Source organism: Necator americanus, chromosome II (genome assembly GCF_031761385.1).
Source record: "Necator americanus strain Aroian chromosome II, whole genome shotgun sequence".
In the NCBI taxonomy this organism is placed as follows: Eukaryota; Metazoa; Nematoda; class Chromadorea; order Rhabditida; family Ancylostomatidae; genus Necator; species Necator americanus.
The window spans coordinates 18,995,847-19,012,520 of record NC_087372.1 but is presented as its reverse complement, the minus strand read 5'-3'; the positions used below and the strand labels follow the sequence as shown (position 1 = coordinate 19,012,520).

Genomic DNA, 16,674 nt, shown 5'->3' with positions numbered 1-16,674 from the left:
TTCCAGTTCAAAATTGTACGGAATAAGTTAAAGGCATCATCCCACGAATCTGAGGTGGTGCAGATTTCAGGTGGAGTATTCGTATACGGGATGGGAGACTACGGAGAGGAGGGTGATTCCGTCCATTTCTTCCTAATTGCCGTAAAAAACGGCCCGGAAGATGCGGCACCGCACAAGGCTGGCGCGCTCCAGTCGAACTCCTTGTAGAAAATAGTGCGCTAAAACGCCTGAATGCGTATCTTCCGGGCTGTTTCTTACGGCAATTAGGAAGAAATGGACAGAATCACCCCCCTCTCCGTAGTCTCCCATCCCGTATACGAATACTCCACCTGAAATCTGCACCACCTCAGATTCGTGGGGTGATGCCTTTAAAGAAGACCCCTGACCGATACGGAAATGAGCTTCGATGCATTCACAGCAAAGAAGGAAAAAAGTACCTTTAGATACGATTTTCGACGAGGCCGCCTGAAGTGGAGAATGAGAGCTGACACCTGGCTGGGATAGCTTAAGTTTAGAATGCAGTAAGCCTAACATTGCGTTTTTGTATTCCATAACTAGTGGACTGTCCGTTTTCAGAATCACGATTACGTTTTAGACAACTCTGAGGAAACATGGATAGAGAATGGAGGGAAAGTCAAACGCCACGAGTGTACCAGGTCCGCACCGCTGGATTCAACAAGCTTAAAATAGACGCATATTTCAGAGAATTATTGTCATTAAGAAAAAAGAAGAAAAAAATCGTTCCACACTCAAAGCAAAGAAAAACAAAGAACACACATTCATATTGAGCAAAAAAAGTTGATGAGTACGACAGAGAAGAAATTAATTCGCGCTCTTTCAAGCGAATGAAATAACGAATTACATCCGTTAGTGACGGGGATCATTATGGTGTGGTTATTTATGATATTTTTTGGAGCCAAACAATGAGATGTTTGTTGAAAGTGCATTCGGCTACACGGATACTGTATCTCTTCAAAGCCCTTCATGTGCATTATCGCATTTTTAGTGCAAATACAAATGGTTATGCATCAATTTGAGGTCACTAGTAGTGAACTGTGAGTCCAGTCTGGAATAGGCTAAGTGAACGTGAACGTTGGATAGCGAAAAGAAGAGATTACGTGGAAAAGATGCTCAAATAGACCAAATAAAGTCCAACGTGTTGAAATCCTCTAACATAGATAAGTATCATGGCTTTGGTACAATTTACTTAGACAATTTCGTGTTATAAATGACGAGCTGTAGTGAAGAATTCTTACAGAAGGAGCGCCTTTAGCTGTATTTCCAACACTTAAGCAAATCCATGCATGTAATTTTTAGATGATTGTTTTAGATGGTTGAGCACATAGGCAAACTCATGGTTCTCTGTGAAGCCTGCTCGAAATGTTTGAGTTCTAGCTTCTCTACGAGATGTTGAAGTTACTGGCGAGAGATACATACTTTAATTTTTGAATTTATTGGAAAATTCACTCTTTAACTAGAGAATTTTCTACATGTAATAGAAATTAGGCCTTACTTCAACCCTAGGCACAGAAGGCAGAAGAAAAAATGAAGATAAACGTATTTTGAGAAAAATTACATAGATGATATCCTGGCTAGTAGAATTTATTGGCAAGAGGTACCGCGTGAAACCAAAGAGGCGAAGAAAAAATCACGTATTCTACAAATTAAGCTGTTCTACGAACTCAAGTAACCACTGAAAAGTTTCCTGATTGTAGAGGAAAAGTGCGAAAAGTGTTGGACGGCAAAAAACAGATGTCTTTCAATGCAAAGATTTTTAGGTCTTTTCTACATATACTATTGAACTAGGTCAGTCCTCAGAGAACGGGAAAATTTAATTTGTCGGAGAATTTTGCGCTGTAAAAAATGGCTACAAAAATTTCCTCTTTTTTGCTACATAAAAATTGGAGACATTCGAGGGCTTTTTGTTTTGAAAATCGGGTGAGTTTGAAGTAAAGACTAAGCGTGGAAGTAACTGCGATGTTGAATGGGTGTTTTCGACAGATGTTTACCTTCTTTTCTATTGATCAGAAGATGCCTTTAACAGGAGCAAGGATAGTTGTTGTCCTGAAGAGAAAAAAAAAACAAAACGATGCGAAAGGTATAATTGCGCCGTTTTCAAGCGGGTGTTTCCAGAACATTATAAAAGAAAAATTATAATATAAAGCAATACCATCTGTCTGGAAGGGAAATTTCCAAAAGAAACATGACTGTTCTCTTTGACACACATTCCCGCGTTCAAGCATTAGTCAAAAATTCCAGCGGTTACCAGTGAGCCAACAACAAGAATTTCTGAGAAAATCTAATGAAAGCTGCTACAGTATGCTTGAGTTAGCGGTCTCATAACGCTTCAACTCCAAAAATCTGCAAATTTATCAGATAAGCGCAGAACTCGATGGAATGAGTGAAAATCACTGAACTTATTCGTTAAGCGACAATCATGATGTTATGAACAACTAGACAAAGGGAAAGTATCAGAACTTGATAGTAACCGCGTTCGAGTATGGATGCTGCACTGATTGGTGTTTTTTGCACTTCACTTACTGCCTGAGTTATCAACAACTCAGTAATCACTACAATGTAGAGTTCCCAACAAAGGAAATTTAATTTTCTCCGTGATAAACAACCTCATTAACCCTTACTTTCTACTGGCTGCTATATGTGGATACTATTTCTTACACATACGAAAATGGAGAAAAAAATTCGCTTGGTTTATCCTGATCATCCTGATTTTGATCATAGCGTGAAGAGCAAACTAGGAGCGAAACCTGATTTAAAGCACTGGAAGATTCTCGATTGCCTACTTCTTATCGTGTTTATTCTGAAAAGCGCAATTAAAGTTAGTATCCAACATGAGAGAAAGAGGGATTACCTGAGGGAAACATTCGTATCCAGTGAGGGCCATTAACCAGTTTAGATTCTACAAAGCTATGTTCGAGGCAACGCCCATGCTTCATTTCTCCTGCTATCGAATTAAAACATGGCAGCATTATTGCTGTACTGCACAGATTTGAAGCCAGAAAATGTGATATCCCTTTATCTCCGGAAGAATCGGCTTAGGACATAATTTTCGAGGAAAGGGAAAGGGCTAGCCGACTGGCTTAGTAAATATTTGAGTATTAGAGTAACTCATAAAGTGAGAAGAAAAGTAGATGAAGTCACTACTCCCACAAAAAATTAGCGAATATTAAATATTATTATCTTCCGTGATTCCTCTTCCACTCATAAAGATTAACATTAACATTAAGTCTTTGAAACATCATGCGGTGCGATGTGAGGAACACGTGATGACAAAGGTTTTGGAAGCAATACAAACTTTTCCAGCAGCCCAATTATTGCAGCAAAATTGAGCCTTCATTTGCATGTTTTTCAAACTACAACGCAACAAAGAAGAAAACAACACACAACACAAATATGTGAAACTTCAAGGTTTCAGTGACCACCTGTGGAATCAGTCCCAAAACTGGCGGCTCTGCACAACCTATGCGATGCGCAATGTTTTTAGCGGTTTGACGAAGGGGTGTTGACAATTTCCGGTTCTAGATAATTGGAATCCGCATATGATACTCCGTCCGCCGAGTTGAAATTGCGCAAAACATTACTATGGAGCTCCGCTCGGGTACGAAGGAAAGTGAAATGAAACTGTTGTATCCTCGAGAATGTTGCCAATAGGGCCCCCATATGACGGGATCTTGGGATCGCAACCACTAAGCAAATGTTTTATTGGACTCAACAACAGATGGTGGCCATCAGGCACTGCAACTCGCTCTCTTCTCCAGAAACATGAGACGTGACAAGTACAAGGTGATCTTCAGAGCAATCAACCGCTGCACCGGACGGGAGGTGTGAGGGGGAGGCGAGCTCGGAGATCATGGATTCAACGCAAAACCACCTAGTACTTCCTTGTTATCGAGGAATGTGGTGCATGTGAAATGTTGGAGGGCTAACACGTGGATTACTCTGACTAGATGCAGACAACACTACCACAAATACCATTGAAATACACTGAAAATCGAGCACAAAACGGACCACAAGCGTATGCGATCAATTTCAAGGAACGAAGACCCGGTTAGGGAGTCATAGGAGTCACTGCTCATTATTTATCGAGGCTTTCATGGCAAAACAAGAACAAGCCATCCTTTACTGCTGGACTGAAGAGAAAGAGAAGTCATTGTAGCTAACGAGTCATTGCGTAATCTGGGGCGACGAAAGCGAAAGCACTCGCAGAGGAATGTTAGCGTTCACAAAATAGTCGATCAAGAACGAAACAGAAAAAACAGTCGGAAGTGTTCTAGACCAGCTGTGAATGGGAAGAGATCAAACAGCTCGCACAGCTTAGACAGCACTCGGTGCAGTTCCGGGATTAACTGCATTTGGCAGAGCGCCAAATCGAGCAGCCATGCGCACAGTCGCGCCGCCGCGACGAGCGATCAATGGTCTACCTCCGAGAGAGGAGTGAGAGCCAAAATTAGCATGTGCAGCGGGAGGAGCTGCGAGAGGAGGAACAACCAGTTTCGGAGGTCTTGTTGGCGAGAAAGTGAAACGCTACTTCCACAAACGGTCTTTTTCCCAAATACCGTACTTACGCGTAATATACACCGTCGTTCAGGAAAATTGAAAATTCAACTAGTGACGAGTGCTAAGGACGGTATAAGGTGTCCTGCGATGGTACTGGAAAGCAGTCATGGCAGTGGTGAAAAACAACTACACATAGTAATATCATAGCGCGTAGAGAGTCGCTGGCTGTGGGCGAGGCAAAAACATCGCGTCCGCACGCGCTCACAACAACCACCGTGGCGACCACCTCGCGCCATGAGTAACAACAACTTCGTTAAGTGACTCCCGCTTCCCAGGGCAGTTGAAATGCGGTATTCACACGTCAGACGCCGCAAGTCCGGCTCAACAGTTCAACACCACCCTAAAATAGTCACCTTCGGGAGGACGTCCACTTGAACTGACGGGATTTAGCACTTTGGAACTGCGAAAGAAATATTAATGAAGAAATATGCTTAAAACGGGTTCAAGTTTCATCTGCGAAGTCATCAATAGTTCGGTTGTTGAGGAAATCCTGCCCGCATGGGTACAACCCGAAACATTAACGGGGTTGAATTTTTCAAATGATATTGCCGAGGTATCCAGTTCTCAAATTATAGAAACGAAAAAATAAATTGAAGGAAGAGATAGTAAGATAATTTGAGATTTTACAGTCTCCGCTGTTCTTTTACCTGTGCTCGCGTTTCTCTTTTCTTTCTGCTGCTCTGCTCGAAGAGCATTTTCGGAAACTCACCTTACACGCTAGGTTAGTCATGAAGGCTAGGTTTCTTCAGAGTTCTCGTTTAACGAAGGTTTCTCAGGTGAAAATAACTTTGGAATAGACGTTTATCGTGATGGACCCGGTCGAAAACGTTGCTGTACTGCTGGTATTTAAAATTTGTGAATAAAGAAATTCTTGTAACCAGTTTAACTTTCAAAATGATTTTTATTTAAATGAATGAACAAATGAATTAAAGCATGATGATTTTAGGAGTGAACGAATTGTTATCGATAAAACAGGTACATACGAGGCATAAAAAAGTTTTTTGTGTAAGTAAGTATTTCTCTATTATTTCTTCTTAGAAAAAATAAAGAAGTAATTCACATCTTTAACCTGTTTCTTCGGAAAGGTGGGATGAATTCCCTCCCTCTGAATTAGAACGAGGCCTACAGGACTTCGATCATTTGTGAACATTGTAGTAACAGCATCAGCTGACATTTCGTGCTTCGTTGCTTTTGTTGCTTTTTTTCGTTTCTTTTTCAAAGGTGGAAGTGAAGTGAAGTTTGGAGTAAAACAAAGGGGAACTTCCGTGAAAACTCGAATTTTGATGTGTAGGAGACATTGCAGACAACAGCAATTAGATAACATTTGTCGATGTCTGATAAATAATGTTGTAGTGAACACTTTGAAACAGAAAAAATGCAGATGGAAAAGTCCACGTCTACCAGAAATCTTTAACGTCTCTGAATCAATTCAGATGTAATGGTAGTGATATAAGAAAAAAGATAATCTCGTGTCTATCGGAACGTTCCCACCCATTTCACCAGTTTGACAGGCCATTCATGCATTAGCATGTATGGTGACTTGCTCGTGCAGATGAAACATCGAAAAAAGTAGGAGAGTGAACGAATAAATCCGCATGGAATAAATGGCACTCGTCAATAGCAGTAGCGGGGAAAATTACAAGTACACCAAGAAGAAAATCCAAACCAGTTCAGATTAGCAATTCGAATTGAGGTACGTCATGAGATGAGCTCGGAAGGCTTTGAGGAGGACTGTTTGAGGTTGTCACTTTGAAAAGTTCTTTTCTATTCAGCTTCATTATTCAACCAATAAGTCGCAATTAACTGATTAAGTTAACAAACACTTCTAAATTGAGTTATCTGAAGCATCTGCAACGAAAGAAAACGAGTCCGAGAGGCGTGTTTAGTTACTTTGAACGGAATGAACAAAAGCTGCCGACACAGAGATCAGAGATGCAGCACGCTGTGATCGGGGACGAATTTTACACTCAGAGACAAACCGGAAAGAAGCGCGGTTTTGCTCCACAGATGGAAGAACGAAGAAGATCAAGAATATTGTATCAAAATTCTGCCCTTAAGTAGAGAGTAGAAGTAGGGACGTGAGCCGCAATGGGAGGCTGGATTCCAGCAGCAGCAAGGCACAGCATACTCGAAGATGTCTTAGCAACTGAGATCCTTAATGTCATGCAAGTAGTTGTCCCTTCGAAAGGTACTGGGACCTTAAACACTAGCATTTTCTACGTTAAGTTCTTTGCACTAATAGATGAAGTTTGGAATATTGTTTTCGAGAAAAAGAGACGGCCAAAACGGAAAAAATGAAGCAGAATCATCGAACTTTTCAGCTTACCCAGCAAAACAACTTTATGCATTCATATGAATGGGTGAAAACATATAAAGTGGTTTGTTTTTGAAATTAACCAACAGAACATTCCTTTACACCCGAAATGGAAATGAAATATCATATTTTGTTCGATAAAATAGTGTTTCTGAAAAGACCAGCTGCAAGGTTTGTGAACAATGCTACTCGTTTTCTCTGCAATAATTACAAACCACGTCCTGATCCATACCGGAGGAAACAAAATGTCGAAAATTCCCTGACAACGCTGACTTTGAAGGGGAAGGGGCGGTTAGGAGTTCTGAGGGGTGCACGTGTTCGCTGAGCAAATACTATGCGACATATGCTAACGGGAGGAATGTTGTCATTATGGTCATCCGATATTGGAATCACTGGCGGCCATAGATGAGCAATCCAGGAAGAAAGCGCGTAGAAAATACTTGTGTGATCCTGTCGTTCCAACGATACGGCTTATTACGCGGTAGAACTCCGTAGTCGGTAACATTTCATTTACACATTTCAGATTACTCTTATTCTATCATCCATAATAAATTAATCCTTGGGGATACAGTATAACCAAAGTGGTTTCACGTGACTTCCTCTGGATCAGTGAGCAGAATAGAGCGTGATACGCTCATCTTCGTGAACAGCACCATCACTTCGACGTATTCGTCCACCAATCTCGGCAACGTCAATTTTGTGTCTTCAAGTCTGGTTGGAATCATGATTTTTGTACGTGGAAGCATTAAGCGAAAGGGATCCACCACTACTTACCTCTACTGACTAACCTCTACTCATCATCCACTTCTAAAATTCTAAAATTCTGATAATTTTCTCCCGTATTGTTCGCTACTTCGCCTGGTACTTAGCTCGGGACTCATCTTGGGCTTTCTTACGCTGATCTCAATTTATTCAGTGTTCACCTCCTCGTACATACATTTCAAAGAAATAAAAGTCTGTCAAAGGAAGCCTCTACTGTTTACCTTCGTTAATCTGATGGGTAGGATAAGAGCAATTGAAATTAAACTCGTTATTATAAAAACCGTTTAAAAGTCACCAAATGCTAAATACCTTCAATCGCTGTTTTATTCTGGTAACCTTCTGGTGAAGAAATCTATATAAGGTTAGTTGTGGTGTCTATGTATATAAGGTGAGTTGCTTAGTCCATCCTCCCCGAACTTCTCATAAAGTCAAAGGCAGAAAGAGTTTCTAGAAGTAGTTCGAAGAAAAGAATACCAACAATGTGAAATTTTCTCTATATATTCCCTTCACTCTCTTTTTTTCGATGCCGAAGATTTTAGCAAAGCTGAATGTTAAAAAAAAACTACCTCCTACATGCTTCATTTGCTTTTAGGCACATTATTTGTTTTTTGGAAATACTTCTTTTTAGTATCATGCGTCAGCCATTGAATAACTGCCACTGAGAACATCAGTCTCAATAAAAATGAAAGAATGTTGAAGAAATCTGTTCAAAAGGAGAATAAGCCGAAAAGTGAGGGATTTATGTGAGCACATTCATATTTCTCATTGTAGAAAAATGTTGCGGCAATTTGTCTCCAGAATGTTTTGAGGATTGTCCACAGAAAATAAAAACAATTTCCACAAGCGCACATGAGTTCTGCCCTTTTCGTGCACTTGGTAGCGAACGTACAGAATTAATAGATTTAGTTAGAAAAAAGAATTAACCAAACACAGTCGATATCTGGGGAGAACGAACATAGTTGCACGCAGTAGATAAAAGAGCATCTGGTCAAACACATGGGGCACGGAAGTTTGGTGCCGTCATTGCAGCCAACAGGAAAACGCACCAGTGAACGACTAGGAGAAGACCGAGAAAAACATCACCGCAAGGGGCTCTGTTATGTATGATAACGGAATAGATCCACACAGTGTCGTTCCTCTTCTTCCGGAAGGACGTCTGCGAATGAGCGAAAATGCGTGGTTGCAAGCATGCACAAACCTCGCCCGAAACATTCAAACAGCATGTTTGATTCTAAACTGGTATCTATAGAAGGATCTATCTCTGTTGAAGTGCAGCCTTAGAAAACCAAAAAGTTGAAGTCTCGGTCTCGTGACGCGAAGATGCGCTTCTGCTGCAAAAAACGTAAAACGTGATGCCCGGGTTTATGTAGTGGAGTGCATTTTTCAGAAAACTTAATTGCCGCCCTCTGTGCCGCTATCTTTTCGACTGCCATCCACACAGCAAATGGGAGAGAATGTGAAGGATATATTCAACATGAACTTGTCCTCTTTTATAATTTGAGCGTAAAGGAATTCCCCCCACGCTTTCTGAGAGACATTCGTGCGGGCAGAACACAAAAAAGCAGGTCATTGGAAGCTGGGACAAAAAAGGAACTGCTTTGAATTTATTTTAGCAATTAGCTTCTTCCAGTTGCTCTAATTCAACATCTGAAAAGTGAGCAATTGAAAATGTTTACGCACTGCAGAGAAGAAACTACGCACTTTTTTGCGAGTCGATTTCTTTGCATCTGTTCTGTAAATGAGAAGATGAGCAAGCTCTAACAACAATATCAGCAGAAGGATAAACCTTCTCTCTTCACCCCGTCCAAACAAAGCTGTCTTAACATCCCATATTCTGTTGTTGTAATCTGGTGCCTCCTCCGACAATAACAACTAAATAATCATCGCCTGACTCACCACACAAAATAGCCTTAACAACGTTCTCACGAGCTTAAAATGCCGGAATCTCGTCGAACTATTACAAATATTGTAACATAAATACTACTTTTGCAACAGAATAAATCAGAGAATGCCAACGAAAAAGCAAGGCCGGAATCCACTTGGTCACTGAGACAATAATATGAGTTGGCATAGTCCTGAGAAAAAAAAATCAAGCAGGAGGCGAAGAAGTTTGAAATCGAAGCGTTGCATTTTCACTCCCTTTATTTTGGAGAAGCAGGGAAGTTTCGAAAAACAAAACATTTATGTGAATCTTTGCGAAAACTGCGGAAATATGTGAAAAAGTCGGAAAAAATCGTAAATAAAAATTAAAATTAAACCAATGTCGCAGTGCTTAGCTAAATACTTTTAGAACCACGTTATGTGTGAACTCATTTTCTAGAATTCCTTTAGCATAAACGCCGTCAATTTCATCTCCAATTTTTTCAACACAAAAATGAAGGATATAGAAAACTGCACACAAATCCAATATCATCTATTCTATTAAGGAAAATCATCCATTCATTTGAGATAATCTTTTAAATTAAGTAAATATTAGATTAAGTGAGGTTCTCTTGTTGATATATCAGTGACTGTGCTTACAACATTAAGTAAGGGTAGGAATATTTCGAATATTTCTTTTCTCCACAATTCCCTTCCAACGTCTTTTCCTTCAACTGCTTTTGTTAAAGTAATTCAGAAGTTTTTCGAAGAAATAGTTGCACTGCAGAGAAAAACTTCATTACTGACCTCGTTTTATCGGACAGTTCGTTTCATATGATTGAAGCAACTATATGCAGTATGTCAAGTCGGTTCTCATTGACTCAAGCGATGGATAGCAGATAACGTGAGATTTATTGGGTTGCATTCTCTGAATTTACCCGACATGCACTCCTTTCCTGCCTTCTTCACCTCAATGTAATGGACATTACATTCTGCTTCTCAGTCGCCTGAGGTATTACGCGCTAAGCATACATAACTTGATGAGTAGGAATCAAAGTTGGCCCGAAAAGGGCAATAGACAGAGAATGTATTCCTTTTTTCTTAGTGAATTTATATAGTACATGTTCCTTCCTTGGTGATTCTTTTGGTAAGGGCGACGGGATTTTTCTCTGTTAAAGGCATCACCCCACGAATCTGAAATGGTGCAGATTTCTGCTAGAGTATTCTTGTAATGGATAGTAAATTATGGAGAGGAGGGTGATTCCGTCCATTTCTTCCTAATTGCCGTAAAAAACGATCCGGAAGATTCGGTTCCGCACAAGGCTGGCGCGATCCAGTCGAACTCCTTGTGGAAAATAGTGCGCCAGAACGCCCAAAGCCGTATCTTCCGGGCCGTTTTTTACGGCAATTAGGAAGACATGGACGGAATCACCCTCTCTCCATAATCATAACTATTATCCCGTATACGAATACTCCATCTAAAATCTGCACCACCTCAGATTCGTGGAGTGATGCCTTTAAGCACTCCTTGAGCCACACGCCCACACATCCACACTTTTTTCCTTCTTATTTTTCTATCCATATGATTTGGAGCGACCACCTGTTAGTTGTGTTGGGCCAAGAAACTCAATCGTTCTCTCATTAGAAATGCTGCTGTGGTTGTTCTGTGTGGTGGTTGTTGCTTGCTTGCTTCAGAGATCCGATTCGAAAAGTTGAAGCTACAAATAAATAACAACCACACAAAACTGGACCTACATAATTCCAACATATAGTCGAAGGACTGCATCTGCTCTTCCACTTTGCACAGAAAAGAAGGCACCCCTTAGTAGCAGCTTCCAAAATAAACATGAAAATAAAAATAGGGGACGGAAGAGAGAAACACATAGTACGCGGATTTCAGTATTAGTCTGGTAAGAGGAAAAGAGTTGAACACGATGCTGATGAATTTCTTAAGAAAGGTCAGCTTTTTCACGCGAGATGACTCATTTGAAATTCTCGTCACGTTTATTGTATCTTTTCCGGAACAAATAACGTTGTGTGGGCGTTTTTGTTTTCAGCTCACATCCATACACATGTAGATTTTGCAAAATTATGCTTAAAAAATTGTTCCAAGGTTGTTTCATCTACGGAATTTCCTATGTTCTGGTTTGTATCGTACAAACATCCTTTACATATGCTTGTTGCAATAACATAAATTCGTAGAACTTACGCGAATGTTCTACCAAGGATGGAACAAAAGTCGGTGCTAATTGAACATATTGCTTTTTTCTCTTCTAAACTGCAGGTATTGGTTTGAAGACAACATCGTGATTCGAGCATCGAGCAGGATCCACTAGAAAGCAACAATATTCAGTGTTCCGATAGAAGGCATTGGCTGCCCAGTGGCTTCTATTCTTGCGAGGGGTTCGAAGAGCATTATAGCAACGTGACGCGCTTCGTGAAGAGTTCGTGGTACGACCATCGAGTCGGTGGTCTTCCTGCAGTGTGCTTGATATTGCGGTGTATCCAGTCGCTCATAACTATAGGTCAGAGATTGTGGTTGGAATGCATCACATGACCGGCTCACCTAATTCTACTTTTCTCTGCATGTAGAGCACTCAGATACACTCGTTCAGTGGACCGTGAACGGGACATCGGAAACCCATCCGTTCCCCGACGTCGACTGTGAATGTCGTCTCGTCCAGGTTCGCCTTAATGCCAATTTTCCTATACGTTTCATCAGATTCAACCAGCATTCATTCTGTCGGGATGCTCGACGTTATCAGAACGAAGTCATCAGGAAGCGAAGAAGGAGTAACTGCTGACTTTCATCTTTTACCCCAATGTTGCCCTTTTTAATCCTCGCTCTCAAGAGTGACTCTGAATATTTTCGACCGGGATTTTGTCACTCTGTCGGACTCCTCCTCGGTTGTCGCAGTAATATAAAAATGCAATTTTTTTTTGTCGAAAAATTGCTGCATAACTCATAAAGTATCTTTATGTATAGAGTATGGACGCCCTCGTTGTCCAAGCTTTCATGACCGCTTCTGTCTCAATCAAAGGCTTTCTTCAAGTCGATGAAAGTGAGATACTGCACTCGCGCGATACTTCTGGGTTTTGAAACGGTTTGTGTGTAGTCAATCGTACTGGACCCTTTCGAAATCCTAACTGCTCGCATGGATGTCCTTCTAGATGACGGATAGTAAGCAGACTGGGCGACAGTTGCTGATGTCATGTGGGCCTTCATTCTTATACAACAATCTTGCTGGTTTTCCACTTCTCAGGAACCTTTCATTCCGGCAGAGAAAGAGTGAAGAGTCTCTCCAGTGTTAATGAGGACTGGCGGTAGGTTCTTCAGATGTTCTGAATTGATTCTGTCGGTACCGGGTGAATTACGGTTCTTCATCGACATGATGGTATGTCGGACTTCGAAAGGAAAGACCTTTAAGATGACATTTCCATCTTCTCTCAGACGACAGCATTCTAAGGAGGAGGTGGACGTAGGTGTCGAAGAAATCAGAGTGGAAGTCGTGAATGGACTTTTTCGTCCCTTTTTTCAATGCTGTAGTTGTCCCATCTGAGTTTCAGAGAGCAGTCATTTTTTATCCTCATCATCGTCATCGTTATAATAAACAATCAGAACTTTTTTGCTGTAGTGATCAGAAAATACGTCAGAAACCGAAGAAAACAAAACAAATTAAATGTTTAATTTCAATTATTCATAATGGTGCTACATCAACTTGACTGAGTGGAACTCACAAAACTTTTGAAATCAAAACATTGGACCACAATGTGTGCTTAAAATGCATGGAGCTGTTGACGCACTATTAGACAGTTGCACTATTAATGTTCTTGAAATCTTTTGAACTTCTCTCCTTATGGATGCGTATGGTGTTTGGAAAGAGGAAAATTCAGAGAATCTATTTTTGGATGCAGTCAGCCAAATCGGTGTACGGTTCCTAGCTGCTGAGCGAATTTGTGAGCTGGTTTTCTGCATATGCCACTAGTATTTCATTGCAATTTTAATATTAGGTTGGTATGTCATTTAACTTAAAATGCTATTGCTGCTTTAGTACACGGCATCAAGATTTCTGTTAGGAGAGATGTTACTGATGACTAACATTGAAAGAACACTTCTCATAGTCACTGTCAATTAATAAACAATTTATGACTATGAGAAGGGTTCTTTGATGACTAGTAGTACTGGGACAAGTTATTGAAGTGACACTCTCTTGGAAGCATGATCATCCTGAGAAGGAGGAAGAAAATGGAATGTGTCAGTAAGATCAGCTGCGTGCATGTTGCCACACACTTTAGCTCCTTCTCCAATTACAGGAAATTTCAAAGTGGAGAAGAATTGGCAGAAATATGTATGGAGGATTGTTGCATGGAGTGAAATCGAAACTATCTGTCAGTTTAATCTCAGGAACATAACAGGGTGGCTGGTCCAGATCATATACATCTCAGGCAATCTAATGAGTTCTCGAAAACATATCTCAGCGCTTCGGAGATTGTTGAAAAGCTCTGAAAGTGCTTGCAGGACGCACAATAAACAACCTATCAGGTCATCGAAAAAGCTGGCGAAAAGTGAAAACGCGCAGATGGTGTTTGCATGTGTGCTTTCCGCGAAGGCGCGGATTCCTTTCATTGCCGTCTTCACGTGATCAACACACTGACGATGTAGACGTGTTTGCCATTTGTCGCACTTGTCCTCAAGCGGGTAGCGGTGACCTTCGCAAGTCACATTTCACGTAACCAAAGGTTGCGTCGATAAGGGAAGCATGCGCGTTGACTCACAAGCAATAATAGGTAATTTTCGTCCGTTTTCGAATTAATTATACATTCGATTCAATCATCTTCATTTGGCTATCTAATATTTTTCTCAAAAAATCTGAAAAATCATCTACCTAGAAGACATCGTATTAGCATTCTGTTTACGTACGGAACATCAACGACAAACTGCGTAGTACAGGTTTGTCCCATGAATGACGCGGTTTTTTTCAACACAACACTTGAAGAGTGATTTCTTCGCGGATTCGTATTCTTGGAGGAGAGGCATTCAAAATAAGAAATACAGCAAAAGAGGATTGCAAAAATAACAGAGCATATTTCAGGATAAAAGTTTTGTTTATTTTATATTTTGAAAACTGAAGGAATTAGCGAGCACTGCATCATTTGTGGGATGACTCAGTTGTTGGTTCGCCCGCCGGAGGAAGGGATACGTGCTCTTGAGCGCAGCTGCAAAGTTAGGGTGCATGCATGAGAGAGTATCGGACAATATTTTGACACTGTAACCAAAACAAAATTGTCTCCCGGTCGATGCTCGCTTAGAATGAGTCAATCCTATAACCAGTTTTTCTCCTCAAGAGTGCGTCGCGCTGAAGAAACAGTTGTTTTCAACGTGTGGGAATGCGACTGGGCGAGCATCACAGAGGTACGTTTCACGGGAGACACGCTAAGGTGTAAAATTTACCGCAATTCCACCCCAAAACAACTTCGCTTGCTCAACTTTTTTATATTGAATATTCGAAAGAAAAGAAGAGACATGGGTTCGAAAGTGAGAGAATAGCAATCAGCAAAATAGCAATAGCACTGTTGGTCTGTCCCATAAAAGGACAAATAACAAATCTATGTTAATAACACCATACGGTCGGGTCAATACGAGCTGAGGCCTGGAGCAATTGCGTAAGCGGAGGTATAATTAACATAATTTTGATAGTCGCAACAATGACCGACGTGAGCGATCGACATAGGTCACAGATCTGAGAAGGAAAACACATTAGTAGGTGTATTGTAATGAATTACTTTCAATACGATCCTCAGCGTTTTTCAGAGGTTCCCCTCTGCGTGATGTTGAAGCAATTAAATTGTTGCACCTACTACTAGTTGGCTTCCACAGAAAGGCTTAGTGGATTTGGGTAAATTTAGTTTGAAGTTGTCACCATAATCGGATGTGTCTGTGAAATGTGTGCGTTAGGCCCAATTTTGGGATCAAATCATATTTGCTGCAGATATTTTTGTGTTGATTTTGAAAGAGGAATAATCGTACACTCCAGCATCTCCGAGTATCCGACCACCACGTTGGGGTGTTTTTAAAGAAAAAAATCACTATGAGTAACCGAGTTCTCAAATGTTGATTGATTACTACGTCCGAGCAAAGGATTATTCACTTCGGCGTTAAGGATAGGATGTATCACAAGCAATTTACATTTTAGTCGTCTGAAGGAAGCGTCCTGTGCACCTCTTAGGAGAAGTTTGCGAAACCATATTCTATTATATTTATGCTATGTTCACAAGCATTGCATTGTCAACTGGGTAGTTGTGCATCAACTACTTGATCCTCAACATCGCATCCTTAGTGACTGTAATGGATAGAATCAGAATATGAAAATTCTTGGAATTGAATCATTGAAAACGAGTTGTTTTCTGGTCGGAACGGCATGATTTATGTATGATATGATGTAACCGGTTGTCCTAGGAGCAATGCGACTCTCAATTCCTCGGAGCATTGCGAGTATCGCGGCCAGTAGCTGACTCCCAGCCCGAGTGGGCCAACCATATCACAAAATTGAGGGTGTTGGGATCTCTTGACGGATAGACAGGGGAAGGAATATGGTTCACGAATGTGACTGTTCACGCTTGATCATTCCCAGTGATCCAGAAAAGGAGCATAAAACAGCATTGTGTTGTCCCATCTCCTCAGCAATGCGACTTATTACGTTTGATAGTACGAGGACATCTGCGTGAATGTGCGGGTGGGGCAGTTTCTGCCTCCTATTTGAGTTACATCAGTTTAATTGCGGATGTTGGATGGCGACGAAGTTATCCGAGTTCTATCGCGTAATAAGTTGCTTTGCTAGGGAGACGGGATCAGACAAGGCTGTTTTTCATGTATTCTTCTGAATTGCTAGGGGAATACATGCTTAAGTTCATGCTAGTGAACCAAACCCTACCTATTCGTTTAGAAAACCCAACATTTTCAGCTTCATGATCGGCTAGTTTTGGAAGATGCACCACAGAAAATCCAATAAAAGGCGGTAGTACATGAGTAGCATGAAGATGGAAGAACATAGAGAAAGTCAAACCTCTAGAACAGCAGGGTCGTAACGCGCTGGGCATTTCCGTCTTTCTGAGCCCATATTCATACAGCACAACACATGTGAAAACATTCCAAATCATTTATT

The 16,674-nt window shown here is 40.9% G+C and overlaps 1 protein-coding gene across 2 annotated transcripts; it reads right to left on the bottom strand.

The window, feature by feature from the left end:
* Window positions 1–11,843: 11,843 nt before the first annotated feature.
* On the bottom strand, window positions 11,844–16,669 carry RB195_018410 (uncharacterized protein; the record flags this gene model as incomplete). Of its 2 annotated transcripts, none has more annotated exons than XM_064185861.1 (3): window positions 11,844–12,030; window positions 12,078–12,201; window positions 16,444–16,669. In XM_064185861.1, 3 exons carry the CDS (start codon window positions 16,667–16,669, stop codon window positions 11,844–11,846), a joined length of 537 nt encoding a protein of 178 aa, XP_064041742.1. The 2 variants fall into 2 exon arrangements, with proteins under 2 accessions (XP_064041742.1, XP_064041743.1); XM_064185862.1 differs by lacking the exon at window positions 16,444–16,669 and adding an exon at window positions 12,779–12,902 and having other exon boundaries at window positions 11,844–11,988.
* Window positions 16,670–16,674: the final 5 nt, after the last annotated feature.